The sequence below is a fragment of the Trachurus japonicus genome, chromosome 24, assembly GCF_045865225.1.
Source record: "Trachurus japonicus isolate A0001 chromosome 24, Traja_1.0".
In the NCBI taxonomy this organism is placed as follows: Eukaryota; Metazoa; Chordata; class Actinopteri; order Carangiformes; family Carangidae; genus Trachurus; species Trachurus japonicus.
In genome coordinates this window covers 1976375-1997373 of record NC_140930.1, presented here as the reverse complement: position 1 = coordinate 1997373, position 20999 = coordinate 1976375, and the positions used below count along the sequence as shown (strand labels likewise).

Here is a 20999-nt window from a genome sequence, read left to right as displayed (position 1 = left end):
GATCAAAAACTAATATCTGATTCTGTTTTTTCCTTTTATAGCAACTTGTACAAATCAGAATTCAACAACCCCTCTTGTGAAATGTTTATTAGTAAGATTAGAAAACACATAGTCACAGTTGATGAGGACTTAAAAAAGACTTGTGACTCTAACCTGACCAGAGAGGAAATCAAAACGGCTCTGTTCTCAATGAAAAAAGGTAAATCCCCAGGAGTAGATGGGCTTTCAGTCGAATTTTATGTTCAATTTTGGGATATCATTCAGGAACCTTTATTTTACATGTACTGTGAATGTGTTGGTCAGGGAGAGATGAGTACAACTATGAAACAAGGTGTTATATCGCTAATTCCGAAACCAGATAAAGATAAACTATTGATAGAAAACTGGCGACCTATCACTCTTCTTACTATTGATTACAAGATTCTGGCATCAGTTTATGCAGCTAGATTAAAAACAGGTCTTTCTCACATCGTTGCTGAAACACAATCAGGTTTCATTAAAGATAGACACATAAGTAATAACATCAGACTTATTTTGGATCTACTGGACTATGCAGATTCAATACACTCGGAAGCTTTCATTCTTTTTTTAGACTTTTATAAAGCTTTCGACACCATTGAACATAAGTTTCTTACAGAATGTCTTAAATTGTTTGGTTTTGGAAATGCATTTATAGATACTATTGAAATGTTTTATAAAGGAATTAATAGCTCAGTGATTATCAACCACAGTACCTCTAATAGATTTGATATAAACCGTGGTGTTAGGCAAGGGTGCCCGATTTCACCTTTTCTATTTGTTTTAGTTGTTGAACTATTGTCATTAAACATAGTACATGATACAGATTTCAAGGGCATCTCTATATTTAATAGAGAAATAAGAATCTCTCAACTGGCGGACGATACAACTCTTTTCTTGAAAGACAAAGAACAGTTGGTCAAAGCTATTGATTTAGTTAAACAGTTTTCATTAGCATCAGGCCTGAAACTTCATGTATCTAAATGTGAACTGTTGCCCATACAGAACTGTGATGATACTTTCATAGATAATATCCCAGTAAAAGCCTCGGTCAAGTATTTGGGCATTCATATAACAAAAAATTTGATAGCAAGGCAGCATCTGAATTTTTCTGGAAGAATTAAAAAAACTAGAGATATCTTTAACCTCTGGCTTCAGAGGGACTTAACATTATACGGCAGGGTCCTTTTGTCAAAGGCTGAAGGTGTCTCTCATTTTGTTTATCCATCTCTTTCTCTGTTTGTGAATGATGCCACTGCTAATGAAATTAACAAGCTTTTTCTGAACTTTGTCTGGAGAAACAAAACACACAAACTTAAAAATGCAGTTCTATCTAACAGCAGAGCGGAAGGTGGTCTTGAAATGCTGAATTTCATTGATATTATAAATACTTTTAAAATGAACTGGTTAAAAAGATGTTTGGCACATCAAAATTCATTGTGGTTCTTCATCCCCAATCATATTTTTGGAAAAATGGGTGGACTTGCTTTCATTTTAACCTGCAACTACTCACCTGACAAGCTTCCGGTCACGCTGTCCAAATTTCATAAGCAATCACTTCTCTCTGGGAAACTATGTTTCAGTCACAATTTTTCTCCTCACAAAACTTTGTTATGGAACAATGAATGTATTACTATTAGAAATAAGTCTCTTTTTTATTCCAAATGGTTTGAGAGAGGTATAAATAATATTTTGTCTGTTTTGGATGAACATGGTCTTGTCCTCTCCTATGAGAGTTTTTTATTGCGTCATAATTTCCCTATACCTTTCAAAGAATACAACTCTGTGATAAGAGCAATCCCCTCTGGCTTACTTAGTTTAATGAAAAGTCACTTATCTTTTTGTGAAGAAATTAGACCAGAGGGTAAATCTGTTTTGCTTGTGAATGGTATCAACATAAAAGACAAGAAATGTAACAATAAGCATATAAGAAATGTTTTTCATGGTAAAAAGAGGCTTTCTCCACGAGGAAAGTTTTATTGGCGCTCTCATATAGAAGACATAGACTGGGAAAAAGCATGGCTTTTGCCTCACAAATACTGTATTCATAATAAAGTTAAAGAAACTAATTTTAAAATTCTCCACAAAATATATCCTGTTAACTCCCTCATTTCAAAATTTATAGATTTGGACAGCTCCTGTGTTTTCTGTGGCCATACTGAAGAAACTTTAAATCATCTGTTTTTTGAATGTAATGTAACAATGAAATTTTGGTCAGACTTGTGTTCTTATATTTTCTCCCATGTAAACATGTCATACTGCTTCTCCCTTAAAGATGTTATATGTTATTATGAAAATAAGAAGAACAGGAGTCTTCAGTATTTAGTTAATTTTTTCATTTTATTTGGTAAATACTTTATTCATAAGCAAAAGTTTGCAACCTCCAAACCAACCTTTTCTCATTTTTTAATTGAATTCAATTCTCTCTATAAGTCCCTAGCCTTAGTTAAAAATAAGAAGAACACAACTTTTTTAGAAAACTATGAAAAGGTATTTATTGTACTTCCTGACATTTAATGAAATTTGTTAACAGTGATTATTACACACCTATGTATTGACATGACAATATTTATTTATTTTTGTTTTGTTTCTGTTTGTCTAATTTTCTTCATTTTCTACTTATTTGAGTGAGATCCTTGCTGTATTTATTTGTTTTATCCATTGTCTTTCTGAATGTGGAGCAGCTCTCGTGTTGTGTTGTGTGTCGGTGTTTGACACTTTTTGTACACTTTGAACACTTAAATAAAGAAAAAAAAAAAAAAAAAAAAAGGTGAGACAGCTGCTGACAAACTGACCCGGAATCAGTTACACCTGGCGTTAACATGCGTCTCCATGTCCACATGTTTGCACTGGTAAATCAAAATAGAAAAAGGAAAATAAATAGTAGAAGAAGAGAAAACAGTAGCGTCATCCTCACTCCATTCACGAGTATCCACAACGTCTCCACTGCTTCTGACGCTGACCTTCATTCCTACATTTCCTCTCTTTGTCAATTTCTTCTTCTAATTCAGCATGGCTTCAGCTATGGCTTTCAGCATTCACACGCATTTTCCTTATGGAAATGCTCTTTCTAGTAATTCTCACATCCTCCGGCATTTTTTGCAGTCCAACTAGTCCTGTATACTTTCTGCTACTTCAACAATTAAAACATCAAATTGTGCAGCTTCTACTGGACATTCTTTCTTTTAATACTCTTTATACTTTTTTTCAAATATTAAACTTTTTCAGATTTTTTTGCCCCATAGGAAATGCATTGGAACAGTCCTCAAAATGTCAGGACAGAACACACCTGTTAGAATGCACCTGAGACCATAGACACCTCATTGCTCTTTGTATCAGTCGCTGTAGCGACTAGAACCAGATCATGACCAGGTCAGTACCGGGTTTACTTCTTTCTTCCTTACTACCTCTCTCTCTGTCCCTTTCATTCGTTTTTTCTTTCTTTCTACCCCTCTCTTTCTTTCTTTCTTTCTTTCTTTCTTTCTTTCTTTCTTTCTTTCTTTCTTTCTTTCTTTCTTTCTTTCTTTCTTTCTTTCTTTCTTCAAACTCTTCAACTGTTACACATGCAATATTTCAACAGTTTCTTCTTCAGAACTCCAGTTAATTAGCAGCAGGTTAGCCTACCAGGGCTTGCTGGGATGACCCTCCCCATGGGCTGGACCTATTCTCCATAGGAAACTACAAAATGCTTCTTTGTTTACATACACGTCCACAGAGCTCAAGATTCTAGAAGGAAACCTGTATGGTTGAGACACCCTGGGATAATATTTATTGAAGTCATGGGAATATTGGATCCGCTCCTCGAAACTTCCAGTTCTGTCTCTCTGTTGGGGACTCTACTGATCCTGCTGCTGGTCTTCTTTGTCTTGACCTTCAGCTTCAGCTCCAAGGACGACAGGAAAGAACCTCCAGGGCCCAGACCACTTCCTCTGCTGGGGAACCTGCTGCAGCTGGACCATAAGGCACCTGACAAGACATTACTGAAGGTAAAGATATTGTGACTGTGTGTGCATGTGAGTGTGTGTGAGGTAGTAATATACAGATCAACTCTACTCCAGGTAACTTACTGTCTCTATATAACTACCTCACACAACACCAGGTCAGAAAATCTCAACTGTCCCTTTAAGAAAGCAAATTTAACGTGTGCTCCTGTTCATAGTTTGCCAAGAAATATGGATCCGTGTTCACCGTCTACATGGGCCCGCAGAAGGTGGTGGTCCTGGCAGGATACAGGACGGTGAAGGAGGCACTCGTCAACTACGCTGAAGAGTTTGGAGACAGAGATCCAATACGTATTATGCATGAAACTAATCAGGGGCATGGTAAGTAAAGACAAAAAATCTTTATTTACCTCAGTGATGCACTTACAGCAATGCTGACAACCTTTACCCCTCAGTTGTACATTAAACACAGTTTGTTTCCTCCTTCAACTCAGGTATCTCGTGGTCCAACGGGGATTCGTGGAGAGAAATGAGGCGTTTTGCTTTAACCAAGCTCAAAGACTTCGGGATGGGTAAAAAGGCTTGTGAGGACAAAATCATTGAGGAGTGTAACTATCTGACCGAAGTGTTTAGGAAATGCAAAGGTGAATGATTTATGATGTAATCAGCCATATGGACGACATTCTCTGTGACAAAAAACACTGACTTGTTTTGCTGTTTCCCTTGTTGCAGGAAAAACTATTGCAACAGCTCAACCCATCAACTATGCCGTCTCTAATATCATCTGCTCCATTGTATATGGCAGCAGGTATGAATGTGATGATCCACAGTTTACATCTCACGTGAACCGAGTATGCAGGCACTTACAGCTTCTGTTCTCTCCTTCCATTCAGGTACAATAGGACATAAACCACTGAGAATGAATAGAAGTGTTTGTTTTTCACTCTCCTGTTGAAAATATCTGAATTTTTCTGTCTTTGCCAGATGTACAACATGTTCCCATGGGTCTTTAGATGGATCGCAAGCAGGAAGGAATTCCATAATATAGATTCTCTCATTACGAAACGCAACTTGGAGCTGTTCCGAAATCTGGAAGACACCCTCAACCCACAGATGTGCAGAGGCCTCGTGGACGCCTTTCTGGTCCACAAGAAAAAACTGGAGGTTGGAAAAATCTCTGTGGTGATATTTTGGGTTTGAATCTGTGTTAATGTGTCTCCAGAAGTACACAGCATTTTTTTTGTTTTTCATGGCTCATTTAAACATGGGAAAATATTATTTTAGTTTTCTCAACATGACAACCTGTTGTTGCTTTTAACTCTAGGGTCTTCACATAATTTAAATACCAGTTCAGTCCAGTGCAGAAACAGTCAACTGCCATTAATCTGGAGGCTCTTTCTGTTCATTTTGTGTGATGATGTTGAGACGGTTAAATATCAATGAAGTAATCAGCCAAGGTAGTTAGGGGGAAGGAATTACCTGTAAGTACCTGGTACACAGCCATGGGGCTCAGAGAGGAATAAATCCTGTCATGAGTCAGATAGGACTTACCAGAATTACCAGAACACAAGGAATATGCTGTAAAGCTTTTACCTGGTTTGGAAGGAGCAGAAAGACAAACAGACTAATGTCCAAATATCTACGAGGAGTGCCACCAGGCAGAGGTGCAAAAGTCGGACAGACAAATAGGAGAAACCAAAAAACATACAAGGATCAGGCAGACTGGCAGGGAAAACAGACCGGTGTAGAATACTTAAAAGGCTTACGCAGGCCAACTGGGACCACAATCTGGCAAACAACAAGAGTGAAAAGACTAATATGAATGATTGCCAGATTGGTGGCAGGTGTGACTGGCTGGTAGGCAGGTGATAGGTGGTCCTTCAGAGGTAGTAACAGGAAGTTTTTCCAACACCTTGTCAGGAAGGAATGGTGCTTAGAGGAGCTGGAAGCCCCAACAGAGTTCATGAGAAATCATCACAATTCAAACCAGTAGCCTACTTAATTGTATAGTGCTATTATGGTGCAGGACTTGAGGTTTATTAGACACTAAGTGGAAACAGCTGCTAACGCTTTATCACCTGCAGGAATCTGGGGTTGTCAACAGTCACTTCCACAATGAAAACCTGCTGAAATCAGTTACAAATCTTTTTTCTGCTGGCACCGAAACAACAGCAACCACACTGAAACAGGGACTTCTGCTGATGGCCAAGAACCCAAATATACAGGGTAAGGACCTTCAGAGATCTGCAGCTTTCACACAGCAACAACAAAAACAATGTTTCATGAGAACAAAAAGAAGTTTTGATCTTCTAGCTCAGGTCCAGGAGGAGTTGAGCAGCGTCGTGGGAAGTCGTCAGGTGCAGGTTGAAGACCGGAAGAACCTGCCCTTCACCAACGCTGTCATACATGAGCAACACGTTCTCACTCCCAGTGCGTCAACCCCCTGACGAACGGTCACTGTCCCTCCTCGTCACATGCCTGACTCATTAGGTACCCGTTTTTCGTCATGAGGTGACGAGCGGGGATTTCAATTCATTCCAATGCAACCCCCTTCGCGGCGATTCTCGTCATGAGGTGACGAGCGGGGATTTCAATTCATTCCAATGCAACCCCCTTCGCGGCGATATGTGACGCTCAGAGTAAAGTGATCCAGCCGACCGGACGCGGCGCTGAACGACGCACTGAGCTGGAAAACTTTTTTTCCCCTTTGAAGCTTTATTGAACCTGGTGTGTCTGACATAGCTTTCATCCAAGCCGTCATTTTGGTTATTATTTATTTACTGATCTTGGCGTTGGTGCAGAATAATAAATAAACAAACAAACAAACAAATAAATAAATTACATCCTTGTCGGAAGACCAGACGGGGTGGGGGTGTGTAATAAATAAATAAATAAATAAATATTTTTGTCCCGTGCGTAATTGTCAAGATCCGCATTTCGATTAAACTCGCCTTTCTTCTTTTGTACGAGTTGTTGGACGACTGCATTTTCATTTTATTTACTTATTTCCCTGTCCTAAGTCATGTTTATGGATACACAGTTGAACATATTGTCATTTTACCCTCGGCATTTTCCCCTCACTTTGCTGAATATCTGTTGATTCATGTCATAAACACGTTTTGTTCATTAAAAATATGTGGTGTTTATTAAAAATATGTTGTTCATTCAAATCGGTTGTTGTTCATTGCAGAACAATAGAATATTAATACGGTGATTTATATACAGATATTGATCGCGCAGTGTGACCACAATCACTACGCACGGTGGCGTGAGGGACATTTGAAACAGCTGTATCAATCGTCCCTGCAGCGACTACTGACACTTCAACCTGTTTTGGCTCTAAACTTCAAAACTATGACATTGCATAGTTTAGGACCTGTTTATGTACGAATTCATCTGTTGTTAGGTCATATTATTATTGCATGAAACACACAATACAACTTTTGATCACAAAAAAACTACCGCACGTAACATTTTACTTTCCGTAGTAAAAAAAACAGGTTCGCGCTAATAACTTTTGAATGGCGTGACGTAATTTCACAAGCTTTCCCAGGATTGGTCGGTGTTGAGTGCTGAACTAGAGGATGTGACGTCATTGCAACGGCGCCACCGGTCGCGACCATAGACTGCGACACTGCCATCTACGGCGTCTGGACGGAACTACAACACCTTAACAGTGTGTTTGTGATCATGAGGAGTGGAAATTAAGCCATGTTGATTTAATTCAACAGCATGTGAATAAACAGTGAGGAATCAGAACAGTTAGACAGCTCTTTTTCAACAAAGTCCAAATAATTCAAGTAACTCAAGTCATATAGGCCTTTTTTTTTTTAATTGCAGAAAACAACATTTCTCCCCCCTTCTCCCTCCTCCCGCCCAGGAACCTTAGTTTATAATATAGTGTAGAATGAACCCGTCCACTGTAGTAATGTTTATGCACAACTGCACCACTTTAGCCAGCTCCTTTATTTCTGGTTTTACATTGGACAAACTGATTAAGGCTCCATTTTCAGGAGACACAGCTATTCTTTAATAACTTCCACATTCGTTGGGTTACGTTCAGAGGTTTATCAGGGCAGGGCCTAGGGTCATCCAGTGTTAGCAATTACAGACCCATCTGACCTTCACAGGGGTCACAGGTCAACTTTTCATGTGAAATTTGACGATTTTTGCTATCAATTCAGGCATAAAACACCAATACTTGGAGCTGGGAAGCTGAAATCTTTAGATTCTAGTCCAGACCTTGGAGCAGATTGACGGTGCCAAATATCAGAGCTCTGCTCCACTCGGAAGTGTCCAAAATGGCCAAAAAGCAGTGTTCATTTCTAATCCCCCATTGTGTACAAGACTAAATTCAACAGATAGTCTTTAATAACTTCCACATGCTTTGAGCTGGAAGTCTGAAAGTTTCAGGGTTTTGTCAGGGGCCTAGGGCCACCCATTATCTGCAATTTCAGACCAATCCCACATTCAGAAGGGGTCAAAGGTCAAGGTTTAGTGTGAAATTTGACGATTTTTGCTATCAATTCAGGCATAAAACACCAATACTTTGAGCTGGGAAGCTGAAATCTTTAGATTCTAGTCCAGACCTTGGAGCAGATTGAGGATCAGAGCTGTGCTCCACTCAGAAGTGTCCAAAATGGCCATGGTAAGTGTCAAAGGTCACAGGGGTCAAACATCAAAGTTAATCCTAACAAAACACACACGCTTTAAGTAATCATCATGAAATTTAGATGAGTTGTATATCAGAGAGTCCTCTATCATTATATTGTATTCCCATTGCTCTGGGGGCCACGGGGGGCCCCTGGGGGCCACTTCGCTTTCCCATGCTCTCACAGATTTGGGTGTCGGGTCAGTGGATAAGGGCCTCACAATGAGTCCACAGGCCAAGTTTCAAGTGATTCGGTTGGTTTCTATGGAAACAGCGGCCTCCTGGAGACAGAGGAATGCGGCTGTTTGAAGCCCCGCCTCTCGAAAAGTAATGGCTCAATCAGGACCGAACGCACATCAACGCGTTCGTCTTGGGCCCCCGGAACCACTGATATCAAATTCAGAACTGTATGACTTTTAGAAATATATTTCATCCATTTCAGCTTTTCTGACTCAGGTCTCTCAGGCATTAAGTCTGAGAGGCTCTGAATCTGAAAAGCTGAAATGGATGAAATATATTTCTAAAAGTCGTACAGTTCTGAATTTGATATCAGTGGTTCCGGGGGCCCAAGACGAACGCGTTGATGTGCGTTCGGTCCTGATTGAGCCATTACTTTTCGAGAGGCGGGGCTTCAAACAGCCGCATTCCTCTGTCTCCAGGAGGCCGCTGTTTCCATAGAAACCAACCGAATCACTTGAAACTTGGCCTGTGGACTCATTGTGAGGCCCTTATCCACTGACCCGACACCCAAATCTGTGAGAGCATGGGAAAGCGAAGTGGCCCCCAGGGGCCCCCCGTGGCCCCCAGAGCAATGGGAATACAATATAATGATAGAGGACTCTCTGATATACAACGCATCTAAATTTCATGATGATTACTTAAAGCGTGTGTGTTTTGTTAGGATTAACTTTGATGTTTGACCCCTGTGACCTTTGACACTTACCATGGCCATTTTGGACACTTCTGAGTGGAGCACAGCTCTGATCTTCAATCTGCTCCAAGGTCTGGACTAGAATCTAAAGATTTCAGCTTCCCAGCTCAAAGTATTGGTGTTTTATGCCTGAATTGATAGCAAAAATCGTCAAATTTCACACTAAACCTTGACCTTTGACCCCTTCTGAATGTGGGATTGGTCTGAAATTACAGATAATGGGTGGCCCTAGGCCCCTGACAAAACCCTGAAACTTTCAGACTTCCAGCTCAAAGCATGTGGAAGTTATTAAAGACTATCTGTTGAATTTAGTCTTGTACACAATGGGGGATTAGAAATGAACACTGCTTTTTGGCCATTTTGGACACTTCCGAGTGGAGCAGAGCTCTGATATTTGGCACCGTCAATCTGCTCCAAGGTCTGGACTAGAATCTAAAGATTTCAGCTTCCCAGCTCCAAGTATTGGTGTTTTATGCCTGAATTGATAGCAAAAATCGTCAAATTTCACATGAAAAGTTGACCTGTGACCCTGTGAAGGTCAGATGGGTCTGTAATTGCTAACACTGGATGACCCTAGGCCCTGCCCTGATAAACCTCTGAACGTAACCCAACGAATGTGGAAGTTATTAAAGAATAGCTGTGTCTCCTGAAAATGGAGCCTTAATCAGTTTGTCCAATGTAAAACCAGAAATAAAGGAGCTGGCTAAAGTGGTGCAGTTGTGCATAAACATTACTACAGTGGACGGGTTCATTCTACACTATATTATAAACTAAGGTTCCTGGGCGGGAGGAGGGAGAAGGGGGGAGAAATGTTGTTTTCTGCAATTAAAAAAAAAAAGGCCTATATGACTTGAGTTACTTGAATTATTTGGACTTTGTTGAAAAAGAGCTGTCTAACTGTTCTGATTCCTCACTGTTTATTCACATGCTGTTGAATTAAATCAACATGGCTTAATTTCCACTCCTCATGATCACAAACACACTGTTAAGGTGTTGTAGTTCCGTCCAGACGCCGTAGATGGCAGTGTCGCAGTCTATGGTCGCGACCGGTGGCGCCGTTGCAATGACGTCACATCCTCTAGTTCAGCACTCAACACCGACCAATCCTGGGAAAGCTTGTGAAATTACGTCACGCCATTCAAAAGTTATTAGCGCGAACCTGTTTTTTTTACTACGGAAAGTAAAATGTTACGTGCGGTAGTTTTTTTGTGATCAAAAGTTGTATTGTGTGTTTCATGCAATAATAATATGACCTAACAACAGATGAATTCGTACATAAACAGGTCCTAAACTATGCAATGTCATAGTTTTGAAGTTTAGAGCCAAAACAGGTTGAAGTGTCAGTAGTCGCTGCAGCTGTTTCAAATGTCCCTCACGCCACCGTGCGTAGTGATTGTGGTCACACTGCGCGATCAATATCTGTATATAAATCACCGTATTAATATTCTATTGTTCTGCAATGAACAACAACCGATTTGAATGAACAACATATTTTTAATAAACACCACATATTTTTAATGAACAAAACGTGTTTATGACATGAATCAACAGATATTCAGCAAAGTGAGGGGAAAATGCCGAGGGTAAAATGACAATATGTTCAACTGTGTATCCATAAACATGACTTAGGACAGGGAAATAAGTAAATAAAATGAAAATGCAGTCGTCCAACAACTCGTACAAAAGAAGAAAGGCGAGTTTAATCGAAATGCGGATCCTGACAATTACGCACGGGACAAAAATATTTATTTATTTATTTATTTATTACACACCCCCACCCCGTCTGGTCTTCCGACAAGGATGTAATTTATATATTTGTTTGTTTGTTTGTTTATTTATTATTCTGCACCAACGCCAAGATCAGTAAATAAATAATAACCAAAATGACGGCTTGGATGAAAGCTATGTCAGACACACCAGGTTCAATAAAGCTTCAAAGGGGAAAAAAAGTTTTCCAGCTCAGTGCGTCGTTCAGCGCCGCGTCCGGTCGGCTGGATCACTTTACTCTGAGCGTCACATATCGCCGCGAAGGGGGTTGCATTGGAATGAATTGAAATCCCCGCTCGTCACCTCATGACGAGAATCGCCGCGAAGGGGGTTGCATTGGAATGAATTGAAATCCCCGCTCGTCACCTCATGACGAAAAACGGGTACCTAATGAGTCAGGCATGTGACGAGGAGGGACAGTGACCGTTCGTCAGGGGGTTGACGCACTGGGAGTGAGAACGTGTTGACATGAGACACAGAGAGTTGCCAACATCGTTCCACAGGGGATTCCTCACAGAACCTCCAAAGATGTCACCTTCCAGGGCCACTTCATCAGAAAGGTTCAAGAAGCCAAGTCTGACTTAAAGCAACATTGCGGAGTTTATCGGCCTTAAAATAATGTTTCCAAACTCATTGCAATGGTAGAAAAATGGTTAATAGGATGAATGGTGCTGCCGCTGCAGCCTGAGCCAGGTCGCGCCGGCTGAAACTGCACTATGTAACTTTCCTGCGTGGGTCGGATCACTGGTGAAACTCCACAATGTTGCATGCAATATTGTCCTACAGAGACAAATGAAGTTGAACTTAGAACTCTGTTGAATATGACGACCAGGGGATAATGTTTAGTCTGGTTCATGTAAACCTGGGCATCTTCTCTAATGACCCTTGAGTGCAGCTATGTTCTTCTACTTTTATATCATCTTCATGTCCCCAAAACTTGGTGTCTTAAAACATTACTGAGCATAATGAGGAGAATATCATACAGGACATGTTTGTCCTGTGTTGTCCACAGGGGACCACGGTGTTTCCTCTCCTGTCGTCCGTCCTGTTTGATGAGACTGAGTGGGAGAGACCTCACTCCTTCCATCCTGCTCACTTCCTGGACAAAGACGGAAAGTTTGTCAAGCGAGATGCCTTCCTACCTTTTTCTGCAGGTTTGGCAGCTTCAGCAATTGCTTCTGTTTTTCAGGTTGGGTTTTCAGATGAGCTCCAGAGTTTCCTTTGTTCTGTTGCAGGTCGTAGAGCGTGTCCAGGAGAGAGTCTGGCTAGGATGGAGCTTTTCATCTTCTTCACCACCCTCCTGCAGCAGTTCCGTCTTTCTCTTCCACCTGGAGTTTCAGAGGATGAACTGGATGAAGTCAATTTGCGCCTCACCCTCGACCCTTTACCTCAAAAACTGTGAGCATCCCCTGTGTGTGAGGGAGGATTAGAGAGTGTAAAAGTATTAAAACTGTCATGCCACGAGTTCGCCGCCATGTTGTGGCTTGGCTTTCAGTTTGGGTTTTGGAGTTTGTCACCGTCTTGTCCTGTGTAGGTCTGTGTCTGATTCCTGTCTTCCTGTTAAGTTTCCCGCCCGTTTGAATCCCTCATGTGTCTCACCTGTGTTTGATTGCACCACCTGTGTCTCGTTCCCTCGTGTGTATATAACCTCTGTGTTTCCATTGTCTCTTGTCGCGTCATTGTCTACCCATGTGTCTACCTGAGTGTCAACCCATGTCTATCCAAGTGTTCACCCTGGCTCCACGTGTGTACCTGTTCCCCTGGTGAGATTAAGGGAGTTTTTGTTTAGTCTGCATTTGGGTCCTCCTGCTTCCCTCAATCCCTGACAAAAACAATTTGTGAGAATGTTACATTCACTGATGTAGTAAAGAAAATCTCTGTTCAATTGTTTATTTATTTATTTGTTTATAAAAGAGACAGTGCATGGCTCTCAGTCATACCAGAATTAGCTACTAGCTAAATTTCATCTGTAGTTGGACATGTCTCTTTTGCTACTTGTCATTCCTGGACAACATAAACATGTTTTCCTGTAATTTGAGATGAAAAGGAAAAACGTATGATTTGAAGTCAACAATAAACATGTCAAACTTGGCTACCAGAAAATTACATGTTGACATTGTGCTGTGTGGATTCATGTCAGTGCTGTTTTCAGTCAAAGTCCTCCTGAGTTACAGAAGAGCTTCTCATTCTTTCTCTAAGGGAGAGATACCAAGATACTTAAACTCCTCCACTTGAGGCAGGAGCTCTCCTCCGACCTGGAGGGGCTAACCCTAACCCAGTAACCCTAACCCTTCCCCTTTTCTGGTCGAGAAGCATGGCCTCGGACTTGTTGGTGCTGATTCTCATCCCAGCTGCTTCACACTGAGCTGCAAACCACCCCAGTACATGCTGAAACACCTGGCTCTAAGGAGCCAACAGGACTACATCATCTGCAAAAAGCAAAGATGAAATCCAGTGGCTCCTGAACCGGACCCCCTCTGGCCGCTGGCTGTGCCTAGAAATTCTGTTCATAAAAATAATGGACAGAACCGGTCCAACATGGACTGGGAAATTAATGTTGGAGAAACTTCTGTATCTGTCTGGAAACACAACAATAAAAACATCCTTCTCCAGTGACTGAAGGCTGTCTCTTAAATGTTGTTGACGTGTAAGCACTCATTGCTGCCACCAGATGTCACCAGAGGACGATGGAGTCAGATCAGTCTCAGCTGTATAGTGGATGTCTCTTGCCTGTTACACAGCTCATCTCCAGAGTCTGGCCCGGAGGGGAGACAAAATGCTGTTTTTCATCTTCATCTTTCACCTTTCATGTTCTTCTAACTTTGAAGATCAGTGCTCTTATTGTCTTCTTCAAGTGTTTATTGGAGTTTAATGTAAACTTCTAAATATAAATTGTAAATGTAAACTTTTCCACCACAGGTCAACGTCACTGATCATCAACCTGATAAAACTACACTTTCACACTTTAAAGGGGACCTATTATGCTCCTTTTTGCACAAACTAAAATAGTTCCTGGGTGTCTTATAGACATGTCTGTGATGTGCTTCGGTCAAAATACCCCAAAGATCAAACATCACAGCACTCTCAAAAACAGGGCTCTGCAAAACGGTCTGTTTCAGTGGCCCCTCCCTTTAAATGCAAATGAACCACTCCCTCAGCATTGTGTTACCATGACGATGTCTACTACTAGTACCTACTGATTTGGCCAAAATGCAGTATGCAAACAAAAGCTAAATCTGCAGTAGGCAAATTGCCAGATCTCCAGTCTGCATCTGACCAGTCTACATTGTGTAATGAAATGCACCCATGACCTAGTCTCACCCTAACCAAAGATGGTATAGAGTAGTCTTTGCCATGTAGGCTACTGTAACCATGTAACATGTAATATAAAAATGCAAAAATAAATATATAAAATAAATTAAAAATATATGCAGACTGGTCAGTTCATAATAAAACAGTTATTTATTGATGTAAATGTGGTGATTTGTGCACATAGACTACAGAGCTCCGCAGCACTGCTCCTCTCCTCCTCCTTCTCACAGCTTCACTTTTCATTCAAACTAATTCAACTGCCACAAGATTTCATCAATGAGACCAACATTCTGCTAAATAGACTAACCACACAGCGGTAAACGTCTAAAAAACCTGCGGGTATGTTTATTAGCGATGGTTTTCTCTACCGCGATGAGCACGGACGCCTGCCCGGCCAAGGAGGCCTGCAGACGGGCTCTGCCTGTGTGAGGAGCCGCTGCAGCTCCAGAGCTCCGGTGCTCCGGCGGTCCAGCGTTACGTCGGTCCGGCGAACAACGTCGCCCCGGCGGTACGTCGCTCCTCACACAGGTACAGCTTCACTTACATGAAACGTCGGCGTAAACTTCTAAATAAAACTTAGTAAAGTGACGCTACAGCGCTAAAACATGCAGGGAAGAAGCAGGAAGTAGTCCGCTCCGCTCTCCGCTGTGACACCAGCCACAACAGAGCAGCACGGGGGGAGGCGGGGCCGGCTGGAGCAGAGACCTCGGCATGGCCATGTAGGGGAGTCCGGCACGCATCGACGTAGACGCGAGCTCATGTGAAAAAAAACTCAGCGCAACCGAGTGTAACAGGTGTGCAGAGAAATCCCAATTATCTAGCAGGGTTTACCTCCAAATGCATTAACCTCAGGATATGACACTTCCACGGCCTCTAGAACCATTATCCAACATTTTAAACATATATAAAAGTCTGAAAAGCTGGAAAAGCATAATAGGTCCCCTTTAACAGTGTCTGTTACTGAGAGGAATGACAGCGCCACCTTGTGGTTTTCCTAGCAACCAACTCTCAGCCAATGGACATGAGTCAGTGAGAAGTAGAAGCTGCTGGAGCTGGATCCAGACTTTTACAGTTTAACTTCAGCCTCATGTTGCGTCTTTAACTTTATTTATGAACCATTTCAGAGCTTGATGTGTTTTCTCAACTTGGACAGTGATTTATTTATTTCATGTTTTTGTTCAGACAGTGATGGATTGTGGTCGTGAGACATTTTTAAAGGCGCAGAGTTTTTCTTTAATTCTAGACTTTCAGACTAAAAGTTAAAATGAGGCAGAAGAATCATGAGTTGTGAAGGGTCAACTCGACTGCAGACTTTAAATCGAGAGCAGGCTACTTCAGAAGTGAAAGAGATTGTATTGAAGTTCTAGTCCAAAACAGTAGAAAAAATCAATCAACATGAAATGACTGTGTCTCTATTATGTGTCAATACTGATATGAGGGTAACTTAAGCCGCAGTGAGACCTGAACAGCTTCACTGCTGCTGAAGTCATAAAGTAAAGTAAAATGTTGGTATAATGTAACTCTAATAAGCTTAAGCAGCATTTACAGGCCTAACGTACAAGACACAGCACAGAGTTTATGGTGTGAAGGGGCGAGGACGAAGCCCACAGATGGAGTCAGGTCCAGGTCATCCTCTGAAACTCCAGGTGGAGGAGTGAAGCGGAACTGCTGCAGGAGGGTGGTGAAGAAGAGGAAGAGCTCCATCCTGGCCAGACTCTCTCCAAGACAGACTCTACGACCTGCAGGAGAGGCAGGGAAGGAAAATGTTTAGGCTACGCATCATCGACGAACGAGAAGACGTTCAGGTAGTTGAGGTCACTAACCTGCAGAAAACGGCATGAAGGCCTCTCTCTTCATGAACTTTCCATCTTTGCCCAGGAAGTGAGCAGGATGGAAGGAACGAGGTCTCTCCCACTCGTTCTCATCGTACAGGACCGACGTCAGCAGAGGATACACTGTGGTTCCCTGTGGACAACACTGAATGTGACTGAGTTTTCTTTATTCTAAGAAGCAGCTTCATTTTTCCACATGTGAGGAATCCAGAAATTAGCTTCTTCATTCTATATTATGGACCAAATTTACATGGTTGGACTAACCCTGGTTCTGAAGCTCTGACAGAGAACAAACATTTCAGAAAATCTGTCTGACTGAGGAAACGGGAACCAGTGTTTATGACTATAGAACATGTCTGACCTTCTTGATGAAGTGACCCTGGAAGGTGACGTCCTGACTGGTTTTGTGAGGCAGGTTCATGGGGACGATGTTGGCCAGTCTCTGTGTCTCGTGGATGACAGCGTCAGTGAAGGGCAGGTTCTTCCTGCCTTCAACCTGCACCTGACGACTTCCTATCACACTGCTGATCTCCTGCTGGACCTGGTCTGGGAAAAAAAAACATAACAAAATAATCCTATTTGTATTTGATTATACAGTGCCAACAGCACATCAAAGTCATGTGAACACTACATGTGTGAGCAGCGTGAGTATGCTAATACATCAGGTTCAGATCCTCTTGTGTTTGTGAACAGACATGACACTTCTGCTGATCCTCACCCTGTATTCCTGGATACTTGGCCATCAGCAGAAATCCCCACCTCAGTGTTGTTGCTGTTGTGTCGGTGCCAGCCGCAAAGAGATTCAGGACGGTCACCACCAGGTTTTCATTGTGGAAGTGACTGTTAATAATTCCAGATTCCTGCAGGTAACATTCATTTCGTTCATTCACTTATTAATGTGTTAGACTAACCTCAGGAGGTGCTATCAGGCATTTGTATTGGTCTGAGGTGGTCTAGGGTGACATCTAGTGGCAGTGACAATTACCTGCAGAACCTACAGTATATGGAGCATGGATTGTGAGATAAGGCACATTCATCTCCAGGAAAAGTTTGAATGAAGTGCTTTAACTGGATTTAAAGAAATATTTGATAGATCTGGAAATATAATTAGGATAATCCCCTTGGGATGCACCATCTCATTTTCAAGGGGTCCTCAAGATGAGAAGTTTAGATGATGAGTGAAATTACCTTGGCTGGGACAAATAAAAAAGAAAAGAAGTTTTCAAACCTCCAGATTTTGCTTTCGGACCAGAAAGGTGTCCACGACTCCTCTGCACATCTGATGATTGAGTGTCTTTTTCAATTGACCAGTGCGAAGTTCTGTTTTCTAATGAAGGCAGTAAGACTTTGGAACTCCTGTCGGTCACCAAGCCACCTACTGATCCACGGGAACATATTGTACATCTGGAGGATAAAATGAAAGATTTTCTTTTTTTTTTACACCAAATTACTGAAAGTTATGTGTCTTGTATTTAAAGTGATACCTGTATTGATGGGGAACCTGCCAGTTGAATTCGTTTGTTTGTCTGATCAACCATGGATGTAAACTTTGGATCATCGTATTCAAATCTGCTGCCGTAGACAATGGAACAGATGATATTGGACACAGCATAATTCAGTGGTTGGGTCGTATCAAAGGGTTCCCCTGCAAGAGGAGCAAAAACAAGAAGCAGACTTTCAAAGGCATCTCAGCACATATCTGATTTTAAATAATGGATCAAGACATTTACCTTTGAATTTCTTAAAGACATCAATCAAGCAGTCACACTCTTCGATGATTTTGTCCTCACAGGCCTTCTTTCCCATCCCAAAGTCTCGGAGGTTGGTCAAAGCAAAGCGTCTCATTTCTTTCCAGGAGTCACCGTTGGACCATAAAACTCCTGAGATAACAGTTTCTCATTATAGTTTAAAACATGATAATTGGCATACTCAATAAACCCAGACTTTATTTATCTCCTCACCATGGCCTTGATCAGTTTCACGTGTTATTAGCAGCGGATCTCTTTCTCCAAACTCATCAGCATGGTTGACGAGTGCCTCCTTCACTGTCCTGTATCCTGCCAGAACCACCACTCTCTGGGGTCCTAAATGCACCGTGAACACTGATCCATACTTCTTGGAAAACTGAAACAGTAGAATTATTGTCATTGTACTTTACATCCCTTTATGTCTGTATATGTAGAGCGTTGTTGTTCAGAGATCAGCTCCTCACCTCCAGTAATGTGTTGTAGGGTCTCTTCAGGTCCAGCTGCAGCAGGTTACCCAGCAGGGGAACTGGTCTTGGTCCTGGAGGATCCTTCCTGTGGCCCTGGGAGCTGAAGCTGGATGAGAAGACAAAGTAGATCAGTAGCAGGACCACCAGTGCCCCCAGTAAGGGAACAGAACTGGAGGACTGAAGGAAGACGTCTAATATCCCCATGACTTCAACAGTGGATTTGGCTCTGTGAGCATTTTGATATTTATCTGTGCTTTTAATGCTATGGATGGAAAATAGGCTCAGTTCATGGGGAGGGACCAGATGTTGAAAGAGTTACCAGAAAATACAAGTTAAATATTTACTCTGAGGTCTTTTCAGATCACAGCTCTTCACGGTCACTTCACTGTCACGGTTGTTTGACTGTCAATATTAGTTTGTCATCTTGCTCTTATTCTTTAACTAGAATAGAGAGAGTTTAGAGATACAGAGTTATGAGAGTTTTCTATGTTAACTGTGTTTCAAACGTGTGAGTGGCCCAAATATACAACAGTGTACCAGTATATCTGAGATGTTTTAAGAAATCCTCAACATATTGCAGTGTGCTCACCAGAGCACATGACAGCACTTACACTCTCGGGAAGATGGAGAGATGGCCAGAGGAAATCAGTTTCTGTGTTCTAGGGCTGCAAAAGTGGTGCATATACAGTAGGAGTAGTCAGCAAGTTGATCCGATAGTTTTGCCCCCATTCTCCTCTGCAGTCGTCACACTGAAAAAACAAACTTGCATCAAAGCCAGAGAACCAAAGAAACCATAATCCATAAACAAAAATACTGAGATTCCAAAAAGGATTCTTTTAAGAACTCTTTTCTTAAAAAGCTTAATCTGTGCTACACATAATGCCATAGTCCCAAATCAGAAAAGAACTAAACTAGATAACATTGCCTCATCTTGTTTATCTTTATATTCAAGAAAAACATGAAATTTACTGTAGATAAAATTGGTTAGCTCAACTGAAGCTTAAGGGAAAAGATATAAACGAGCTGACATTTAATTTAGCTCAACTGTAATTTAAGGCACAGTTAGATTAGATAAGGTTAGATTAGATTAGAAGCTTTATTGACATTGTAAAAAAGAATACAATGAAATTGCCAGTGGCCTCAGTGTCATAATCAAATATACACAAAATAACATACACAGCAAGACTGGCTGACAGGGGGAAAAAATACATTTAATAGGCTAAGAAAAAAATAACAATGCAACAAAGAAAGTGCATCGGTGGTTCACGGTCAAAAAAGTTTGAAACCTGCAACAAAACCCTGCCCAAACCTGCTCAAATAATAATAATAATAATTCTAATCTACCAATCATAATGACATGATGATGAAATGAACCGTGTGGAAGCCAGTACTCTTCTTTAATGATGAACAGCACCGATTCAGCAGCAAGTGCATTTCACAATAAACAACACACATAACAACTAGGAAAAGGAAAAAAAAAAGAAAAGGATGCCCAAGGCCCGACACAACTTGAGTCATTTGCATATGTTTTCTGCTCGAACCCAGCCCAAGTCAGTGCGTCTGTTTCAATAGTATAAAGCTGCAGTACCGGAGTAACCGTAGCTGTAGGACCGCAGGTCTAGGACCGCAGCTGTAGGACCCGTTCGATTTACGTCACAGCGCCCCGACACCCCCAACGTTCGGAAGTTGCTGCGTTACTATGGAAACGGTCACCGCTTGACCGTTATATTATTCCGCTTTGAATTTTATATTACAAGTTCGCATTTTGAGTTTGAGTGGTTAGGCAACGAAGAAAGGAGTTGGTTAAGTTTAGTAAAAAGATCAGGTAGAGTGTAGACAGGCCAGATCAGTTTAAGTGAGAAGTGTAATTGTGTTTAGGCAATGAATAAAGGAGCTGATTAAACAACAGAAAAATAATTCCAGCAGTCGATTTCCAGACCGTTGCTAGGTAAAACAGGCCGTTGCTAGGGACGCGCTCTGATCAGAGGACAGCAGAGGAGGAGAACTATGGATATTTACCTTATGTTTCATATTTACCGTCATTTAACAGCATAATAAATGACTTGTAGATTGTTACAGGGACAGTGGAGGCTATCTGCCATCTTCCACACCGCTGCTGAAAACCAAACCTGCGCTCAGAGCCTCCCTGTCACTGCTCTTGTCGGTCACGGTGAAAAAAAAAAAAAAAAAGGAGCTCGGTGGAAATCCGCGACAGTAAACGTGTTTATGACAGATAAGACTACACAAATATACCCATCCTAACATGTATATGATAATATATATAATATTATTTTTGAAAATGTTTTAATAAATATTCTACATTATTCAAGCT

At 41.5% G+C, this 20999-nt stretch overlaps 2 protein-coding genes and 1 pseudogene across 3 annotated transcripts; 1 reads left to right on the top strand and 2 right to left on the bottom strand.

Moving 5' to 3' along the window:
• Window positions 1-3784: 3784 nt before the first annotated feature.
• LOC146961106 (cytochrome P450 2K1-like) lies at window positions 3785-12756 on the top strand. Its single transcript, XM_085771222.1, has 10 exons — window positions 3785-4004; window positions 4178-4340; window positions 4454-4603; window positions 4692-4852; window positions 4944-5123; window positions 6044-6185; window positions 6273-6365; window positions 11777-11868; window positions 12321-12462; window positions 12544-12756. Exons 1-10 carry the CDS (start codon window positions 3798-3800, stop codon window positions 12708-12710), a joined length of 1497 nt encoding a protein of 498 aa, XP_085627348.1. The 5' UTR covers window positions 3785-3797; the 3' UTR covers window positions 12711-12756.
• A 3406-nt stretch (window positions 12757-16162) lies between these two features.
• On the bottom strand, window positions 16163-17312 carry LOC146961105 (cytochrome P450 2K1-like). Its single transcript, XM_085771613.1, has 4 exons — window positions 17171-17312; window positions 16814-16998; window positions 16444-16585; window positions 16163-16359 (listed from the first exon to the last, which is right to left on the bottom strand). The coding sequence occupies exons 1-4, from the start codon at window positions 17193-17195 to the stop codon at window positions 16163-16165; spliced, it is 549 nt and encodes a 182-aa protein (XP_085627739.1). The 5' UTR covers window positions 17196-17312.
• A 362-nt stretch (window positions 17313-17674) lies between these two features.
• On the bottom strand, window positions 17675-18871 carry LOC146961104 (cytochrome P450 2K3-like; annotated as a pseudogene). Its single transcript, XR_015035268.1, has 5 exons — window positions 18665-18871; window positions 18414-18576; window positions 18183-18332; window positions 17937-18097; window positions 17675-17856 (listed from the first exon to the last, which is right to left on the bottom strand). The product of XR_015035268.1 is annotated as a cytochrome P450 2K3-like (transcript).
• Window positions 18872-20999: the final 2128 nt, after the last annotated feature.

Coding starts and splice junctions, on each gene's coding strand:
- LOC146961106 (XM_085771222.1), top strand. CDS start 3,798: ATGGGAATATTGGATCCGCTCCTCGAAACTTCCAGTTCTGTCTCTCTG. Junction 4,005..4,177: donor CTGACAAGACATTACTGAAG/GTAAAGATATTG, acceptor TCCTGTTCATAG/TTTGCCAAGAAATATGGATC. Junction 6,186..6,272: donor CAAGAACCCAAATATACAGG/GTAAGGACCTTC, acceptor TTGATCTTCTAG/CTCAGGTCCAGGAGGAGTTG.
- LOC146961105 (XM_085771613.1), bottom strand. CDS start 17,195: ATGGCCAAGTATCCAGGAATACAGG. Junction 16,999..17,170: donor CAAGTATCCAGGAATACAGG/GTGAGGATCAGC, acceptor TTTTTTTCCCAG/ACCAGGTCCAGCAGGAGATC. Junction 16,360..16,443: donor CTTCATGCCGTTTTCTGCAG/GTTAGTGACCTC, acceptor CCTCTCCTGCAG/GTCGTAGAGTCTGTCTTGGA.